We start from the raw sequence: 8,501 nt of genomic DNA on the forward strand, positions 1-8,501 counted from the left end.
TCTCCCCAGAGTGAGTGATCCAAGAGACACAGCCAGGAGGAAGCCAGGTGCCTTTTATGGTGTAATCTCAAGAGTCACACACACTGTCACTTCTGTCGCGCTCTGTTCATTAGAGGCGAGTCACTAGGTCTCGCTTCCAGTCAGTGGGAGGGGAAGTAGGCTCCACGTTTGGAAGGGAGGAAGGTCAAAGAATTTGTGGGCTTCGTTGTCACTTTCTGGAAGCTGTGGTTATAATGGGATATACCCTTATAATGCTGGTGTCAGTTACAGGTCAATTTCTGACTCACATTTGCTCATTTAGGCTTTGCTTTTTTCTGCAGGGTGTGATGCTGGTGTTCACACTGGTGGGCATTTGCTGCAAACACACACTAATAGAATTCACAGCACAGAACAGTGGGAGGAGATGGTAGAGGCACAGGCGGGGATAGGAAGGCTTACTGCCCTTGGTGGTGGGGGGAAGAGGTGAGAGAGGCAGAGGCCCTTCCTTCTTTTCTGGCTGAATAGAACTGCTGGTTCTCATTCCATAATCATCCAGAACTATTTGTGAAGCTGATTCAGATCACTATGAACTACATGCCTTTCCCAGACGGTCGACAGCTGTCTCGAAGTATTTCATAAGAGCTGAAGAACAAAATCAATTTTAATCCGTTTTAGTTTTAAAATTCAGTATATTTCACATAGCCCACTTAGCAGGAGGTAGAAAAGGGTTTTTTTAATTTATTTTTTATTAAATTTATTTGTTTATTTATTTTTGGCTGCGTTGGGTCTTCTTTACTGCGCAGGCTTTCCCTTCTGTTGTTGCGGAACATGGTCTCTAGGCGCGCGGGCTTCAGTACTTGTGGCTCCCGGGCTCTAGAGCGCAGGCTCAGTAGTTGTGGCGCACGGGCTTAGTTGCTCCACAGCATGTGGGATCTTCCCGGACCAGGGCTCGAACCCATGTCCCCTGCATTGGCAGGCGGATTCTTAACCGCTGCGCCATCAGGGAAATCCCTAGAAAAGGGTTCTGCAGCTCCCAGATAGTGGATGGTCACTGAATAAGTATCGGCTCTTGCATAAGCCTTTCTCCCTCCTTTCCTGCCATTCTTAGTGTCGCTTATAGCCCCTAAAATTTCCAGAAACTGAAAATGTGATTGGACCAGCTTTTTTTTTGTTTTCAGCTCCGTCATTTCCGGAGTCTCTAGGAATTCTGGGGGTGGGTATGTGACTTGTAGCTGTCTTTAGTAGATGACCAGTAGTTGTTGTGCTATTGAACGTGCCGAATGGAGGAGAGCTGGGTGTGCCAATGAGCATTGGCTTGTCCTTCTCTATATGAGTAGAGGTTCTTGGTCATGCCTTCGGTGTTCAGGGAAGGAGATTTCTACAGCATCACCCTCAAGAACAACCTCCTGTCATGCTGTATGTCTGTGCTTCAGGAAGACTGCTCTTAAGACTTTTGACCTAAACAGCACATTTTTCCTGTGTCTGCAGTGCAATCGTCCTTTCTCATTTTGGTGTTCTGAATGTATAGGTTTTGGGGTTTTGTGCGTGACGGGTTTTTAATGACCTTGCTCTGGACTGTGGAATTAACTTTCATGGTCGGTTGTGCTCGTAGGAACTCTACGATGCTGGCGTGAAGAGGAAAGGAACTGATGTTCCCAAGTGGATCAGCATCATGACCGAGCGGAGTGTGTGCCACCTCCAGAAAGGTGAGTGCTGTGCTGGGGAGGTCTTAGAGCCCCAGGGCCAAACCGGAGGGCCCTCTCCAGTGGGCCAGCTGGGTGTCTGTGTTGGGGCTCGGGTCTGCCAGAACAGAGTACACTCCCCGCTTTGTACCCTCTCATCTCACCCATTTTTCCTCACCAAGTCCATTCATCCTTCTTTCCCATTTTGGATCGTTTTTTTCCCCTAAATCCTTCTGTGTGGTGCTTTGTTGTGCGCCTCTTCTCGTCTGGATCCTTTTATCTTGCTGTATCTGTTGAAGTAATGGACTTAGTTGGGTGCTATGTACTGTTTCTTGTGGCCCAGAGAAAGTGGGTTCCACGCTGGAGAGATGAAGATGGTCAAAACATGTGGCTGGGGCAGTGCCATTTAGGACAGGTGCACGGTACGGCTGTCCCAGGGCACGTGGTACAGTGTCAGCTCTGGTCTGCATGGCAGTCCCTAACCCTCTAGGACGCTATGATTATCATCATCTGTGTGTGTGTGTGTGTGTGTGTGTGTGTGATGCATAACCGTGTGGGTGACCATTGATAGCTTTGACTAGTAGCTCTGTTATAATACTTATCTGTTGCTTTTCTTTAGTATTTGAAAGGTACAAGAGCTACAGCCCTTATGACATGCTGGAGAGCATCAAGATGGAGGTTAAAGGAGACCTGGAAAACGCTTTCCTGAACCTGGGTAAGCAGGTGTGGCCCCCCCATCCCTAGTGGACATCAGCTTTCGGTCAGCTAGCTGTGCTGAAGCAGAAGTAACAAATGGCCATCCTGTTAATTCAAGTGGCTTTGGGAGACATGAGGCATGGCTTCTTTACATGATTTGGGTAGTTTCATAATCTTCACCGTATGAATTTAAGACACGGAACTGAAAAAGGGCTTACGTTGGTAGAATGGAGCGTTGCCCAGGAGGAATAAGATAACCAGAGAGGGCTTCCCTGGTGGCGCAGTGGTTGAGAGTCCGCCTGCCGATGCAGGGGACCACGGGTTCGTGCCCCGGTCCGGGAAAATCCCACATGCCGCGGAGCGGCTGGGCCCGTCAGCCATGGCCGCTGAGCCTGCGCGTCCGGAGCCTGTGCTCCGCAACGGGAGAGGCCACAACAGTGAGAGGCCCCTGTACCACAAAAAAAAAAAAAAAAAAAGATAACCAGAGAAAGGGCTCTCTCCATTGGGGGAACTCACACATCCATTTGGGTTTCTGCATTGCTCAGAGTCCCCTGGTTTAAGAGCACAGTTGGGGGACTTCCCTGGTGGCACAGTGGCTAAGAATCCGTCTGCCAATGCAGGGGACATGGGTTCAAGCCCTGGTACGGGAAGATCCCATGTGCCGCGGAGCAACTAAGCCCGTGCGCCACCACTACTGAAGCCCGTGGGCCTAAAGCCCGTGCTCCCCAACAAGAGAAGCCACCGCAATGAGAAGCCCGCGCACCACAATGAAGAGTGGCCCCCGCTCGCCGCAACTAGAGGAAGCCCGCCTGCAGCAATAAAGACCCAGTGCAGCCAAAAATAAATAATATATAAATTTATTTTTAAAAAAAAAGCACAGCTGGCTGATTCAGAGGATTCCTGGTTCTCCCTGAGCGTTTCCCATTTTGCAGAGCCCATTCCTGTTACGTCTGGTCATCTGGTGGTGCCCCAGGTCAGGGCTTCGCCCCCTACTGGTGGAGGAGAGAGGAGTTACTGACCTTTTTCTTCTCTCCACAGTGCAGTGCATTCAGAACAAGCCCCTGTATTTTGCTGACAGACTGTACGACTCCATGAAGGTAAGGGCGACTGGCCGAGAGGTCCATGTTTCCACACTAGGCTTTTTCTTCCTTTGTGCCCCAGACGAAAGCTCCTGACTAGTGGATGGAGGAAGGGACCCCACTGTCTAGGTGCAGGAACACACTAGTCAGCTCTGCTTTTATGTGACAGGTGAGAAAACCACCAATCTGTCTTCCGTTTCTCCCAACTACTTGAACACGTGTTTGTGTACAGGTAGAAAGCAAAGTGCCACGGGAGAGAGAAAAGGCTAGATGGTGATCATGTCAGATTCCTGTTCAGATTTCTCAGTGATTCCCTCCCGGTACCCCAGAGTAAGGACAGACAAGGAAAAGAGGTTCTTAAGCAACCACTAGGCAGTAGGCATTGTGCGACTTACTTTATCTTAAATCATTACCAAAAAACCTGTGAGGCTTGTGTGACTCTTTTCCTTCTAGATGAGGAGAATGGAGCTTGGAAAGCTTCAGCTTGCTTGAGGTTACATAGCCCAACTTGAACTTGGGTCTGTCTGACTCCAAAGCCAGCCCTGCACTTTTCCCTTAAATGGACTGTCTCTTCCCACAGTCGCATCCCCTTTTCCACGCCTTAGATGTGCCTTGTGCCTCCTGGCTTCCAGGCCCTTGCCGCCTCTTCCTGGGTCACCCCCTTGTCCACACTGCCTCTCTTCCGTCTCCCCTCAGGTTCCATGTCAGGTATGGCCCGTTCTCTGCTCTGAGGTTTTGGATGTAAACTTCAGTGGTCCTTATTGCTTGTACCATTCAAATGGCATAGAGCCACGGTGAGCGTGGTAGCATGTGCTCTCTAAGCCCCCGAGAGCCAGGAGCTTTGTGTTACGTACGTAAACTCGCGCACTTCCTGACCTGAGCCTTGCAGTGGTTAGCGCTCAGTTCACGTTTACTGAATGTACAGCATGGGGACTTTGTGCCGATTTCATGCTGGTGTGTTTGGAATTCCAAGGCGCTCATTGTTCTTAAGGGAGCAGTTTTGCGGTTATCTTTGCAGTCTCTTAGAGGGCGGCATCAGGAACCCAAATGAGTTCCATGCGCAGGAGAACTCACTAGACTCTTTTTTAATGATTAACATTGTCAGCGAATTATAACTCGGAGTGTAAATTTGACTTTCAGGGCAAGGGCACTCGCGATAAGGTCCTGATTAGAATCATGATCTCCCGCAGTGAAGTGGACATGTTGAAAATCAGATGTGAATTCAAGAAAAAGTACGGCAAGTCCCTGTACTATTACATTCAGGTAAGGCCCCACCTGACCATCAGAGGGCTGGGAGTCCTGGGCACGTGCCTGTCAGAACAATGGCAGAGGGCTTCCCTGGTGGCGCAGTGGTTGAGAGTCTGCCTGCTGATGCAGAGGACACGGGTTCGTGCCCCGGTCCGGGAGGATCCCACATGCCGCGGAGCGGCTGGGCCCGTGAGCCATGGCCGCTGAGCCTGCGCGTCCGGAGACTGTGCTCTGCAACGGGAGAGGCCACAGCAGTGAGAGGCCCGCGTACCAAAAAAAAAAGAACAATGGCAGAATGGCGGTTTTCTGTTTTCTAATTCCCCGGGGAAGAGATGCTAGTCATCAAATATCAGGGATTTATTTTGAAACTGCTATTAGGATTTGTCCTGGCATCTTACAGAATCAGGCAGATATTTCATATTTCCCACACATATTCTGCAGTGACAGTTGGTGCTCATGACAGTGATCCTGCAGGACTTGCTGACGTCCTGAAAAGACTTAGATCAATTTAATCTACGTTTTATTATATTTCCATTTCTTGAAACTCCTCTGTGATAAGCCTGGCAACATTTCCTCACTCAGAACTCCCATCTCTCCCCTCCCCATTTAGCCTGTCCCTGTTTTGGAGGGATAGAGTGTTCGTATATAAGAAGCAGTTGCCTTCACCGTGGTCCCTCCCACTGTGTTTAATTCAGACAGATGTTGCAAACCCCTCTTTCTGAAAGATCCTGAAAATTTCAACGTCGTGTCAGTGGTTACCAAGGATGAATTTAGAGCTGGGTTTGCTATAACTAGGTTTACTAGGGCATATGTTTAAAATTCAGGGAGGATTTAGACTCAGTAATTATTTCCTTAACTCATCAGCTTATTCCCATGTGACCTTAAGAGTCCACGAAACAACACAGTCAGGCAGGAAGGTGCCTCGCGTGTCTTCTCTGGAAGGATGTGGGCCAGGGAGAAAACAGGTGCTGTTTGCAGGACCTCAGTGCAGGAGGAGCAGACTGGGTTCTGTCCTTTGGCCACTTACCATGTTAATCCCCAGGACCCTGTGTTCTCTCTACCCTTGTGGCAATAATCTCCCCTGGGCCGCGATCCCTGAGGGTCCTCTGATGGTTTGGGTGTGTCTGGGCAGGTCCCACAGAGGCTCCATGTGCCGTGGGGCCTGCTTGTGTGTTTCTGCAGAGTGTGGGTCTTTCTCCTGACCCTGAATTTCTTTTTTCTCCTTGGCCACTTATAGCAAGACACCAAGGGTGACTACCAGAAAGCGCTGCTGTACCTGTGCGGTGGGGATGACTGAAGCCCTCAATGGCCTGAGGGTCCAGGATGGCTGCTCTGCGCTCCCAGCTAACAGTTCTACACAATCAGCTTGTGGCTAACAACCCCCTTGTGCCCATCCCTGGGAGGATGACGTTAGTGCTGCCCACCTCACCTGCTCCATCCTTAGTTTAGTTGCCTAAGCATTGCCTGCCTTTCCGGTCTAGTCTCTCTTTACAGTAAAAGAAATGAACATTCCGAGGAATTGGAAGTGAAATCTATGATGTGAAACACTTTGCCTTTTGAGTACTGTGTCGTAAACAGATGAATAAACTGAATTTTTACTTTAGGAACAAGTACTTTGTTGACCTTGCTCTCAATTTAATTGTTTCAAAATCAAACGTGCTTAAGGGTTGTATTGTTGGGCCGGTAAGGCTGTCCCCTTGAGGAAGAAAGCTCTAGAAAGGAGCTGTCCGATATAGTAGCTACTATTTACATTTAAATTTATTTAAACGAAATAATTAAAAGGTCAATTCCTCAGTCAGTCTGTCCACATTTCAGATACTCAGTATCCACGTGTGGTTAGCACCTAGCGTATTGGACAGCACAGGCAGCGTACATTTTCATTATAATAGAAGGTTCTATTGCACGGGGGATGATAGTACCTATGGGGGGAAAAAATCCCAGAATGACCCCTTCATCTGCTCATCTTTATACAGGTAAGTTAGGTGAAAACAAGCTGCAGGGGCCTCAAACTGGGAAAAGGGTAGGATGGTGTGGTAGACTCCATTTAGCAAATATTCCAAGTATTCCCATAAGAATTACAGAAATCAGTAACATCCTGCCCCAGCCTCGAGGGCTCACCTGTCAGAGTCAGGCTACAGCATCCTCGTACAAGCGGTGTAACGAAAGTAGACGGGCACACAGAGAAGAAAGCGATTGGCTTTGCCTGGGAGTATTGAGAAAGATGACCCAGAGAAGAAAATGTCTGAGCCATGCCCTGATATCTAAGGGGAAGTGTTACAGCTGGGAGGAAGCTCTCCACGAGCATTCTTATGGTTCTGATTAAAGGTAATTCATACACCTGGTTCACATTTCAAACGTCACACAGTCTGTGCAGTGAAAATTACATCTCCCTCCCACTCTCTTCCCAGCCAGCCAGGGGGCCTTCCTAGAGTCACGTGGTTTCTGGTCCTTCCTTCCATGGATAGACTGTGTACTAAGCAGGCGTGTGTGTTGACGTACCTGTCTCCGCTCGCAAGGTGAAGGTGCTGTTCATTGGCTTCTAGCCCAGGACCCTGCAGATGGCTTGCTCATACAGGTACCTCCCCTAAGCTGGGGGTAGGGCTGGGGCAGTGTTGATGACTATCCCCAAATTCTTACACTACATTTCCTCCTCGTAAAGGGTGCTGTGTCAGTCACTAATTCTTGACACCTGGCTGATGTTGGACGCGCTTAGTGGTCTGCAGGGACTAGGCAGATAGTGGAAATGCAGGTGTGAAATGGGCTGGTTGGACAGAAGTGGGGAGCCTGGAGAATGGAGAACACCTGCCCCACTTTCAGCCTTCAGATCCAATGAAAACAGCACCACGATAACCAAAAGATACACATCTGTGGACCGATTGATTTGCTATTTTGACCTTTGGCAGACTTGCTGTAGAAACTCAGATGGAACAGGGCTCTTCAGTCACTAGGCCCACAAAGTGCCCGTAAGGCCACTGAGATACTCTTTAAAATGCAAGTTAGGCAAAAAATAGTGTGTCTTCTCAAATGTCTCTTCCTATGCATATTAGATGTGATGCCTCTGATCCCAGAAGATACTTTTCCGCGTGCTTGGGGCAGAGTTCAAGGAACTGCATAAGAAGCGGGGAATTTCTGTCTCCCCACACATGCTGGTGTTGCCCTCAGAAGTGGTCGGGCTCTGCGACTTCCCTGGCAGTCCAGTGGTTGAGACTCCGTGCTCCCAATGCAGGGGGCACAGGTTCGACCCCTGGTTGGGGAGCTAAGATCCTGCACACCGCGTGGCGCGGCCATGAAAACAAAACTGATTGGGCTGAGCAGAGGCTGTCGGGAGCGGTGTTTCAGATCACGAAGCATTCGGGCTGTTTCTTCCCACCACACAATGCGTTTCATGCAGCAGAGGGAAAGGTGGTGGAAAGAGAAGGCAGGGCTGGGCAGCCAGGGTGTGGGCAGGCTCCTGCTCTCGCCCTGCCCAGGGTGGCCTGGCCACTGGTCTGGCAGCTCTGGACCCTCCAGCAGGCGTGAGGGAACGCCCAAAAGGCAGCTTGGCGAAAGGAAGGCCCCCGGAGAACCGTTCCAAATGCTGCCTGCTGTCTCCTCTGAATGGAACAATGGCTGTCTAGTGTTTTCCAAAACTGACAGAAAGGGCACTTAGAATTTGGCCTCATCTTCTGGATTCCAGCTTGTCCTCCACAGTTAAGCTGTCCAAGCCATTTCTTTTTTTTTTTAATTAAATTATTTATTTGGTTGCGCCGGGTCTTAGTTGCAGCAGGCGGGCTCCTTAGTTGCAGCACGCTTGTGGGATCTAGTTCCCTGACCTGGG

General features: G+C 49.5%; 1 protein-coding gene across 1 annotated transcript in view; it reads left to right on the forward strand.

Moving 5' to 3' along the window:
- Nucleotides 1-6,294, forward strand: part of ANXA2 (annexin A2) — a 44,277-nt gene extending 37,983 nt beyond the window's left edge. The window contains exons 9-13 of the mRNA XM_079914343.1: nucleotides 1,592-1,685; nucleotides 2,281-2,376; nucleotides 3,396-3,454; nucleotides 4,577-4,699; nucleotides 5,922-6,294. Of these exons, the coding sequence (XP_079770469.1) occupies nucleotides 1,592-1,685; nucleotides 2,281-2,376; nucleotides 3,396-3,454; nucleotides 4,577-4,699; nucleotides 5,922-5,981 (432 nt within the window). The 3' untranslated portion in view covers nucleotides 5,982-6,294. The remainder of the gene's footprint in view (nucleotides 1-1,591; nucleotides 1,686-2,280; nucleotides 2,377-3,395; nucleotides 3,455-4,576; nucleotides 4,700-5,921) is intronic.
- Nucleotides 6,295-8,501: the final 2,207 nt, after the last annotated feature.

Source organism: Stenella coeruleoalba, assembly GCF_951394435.1.
Source record: "Stenella coeruleoalba genome assembly, chromosome: 2".
Classification (NCBI taxonomy): Eukaryota; Metazoa; Chordata; class Mammalia; order Artiodactyla; family Delphinidae; genus Stenella; species Stenella coeruleoalba.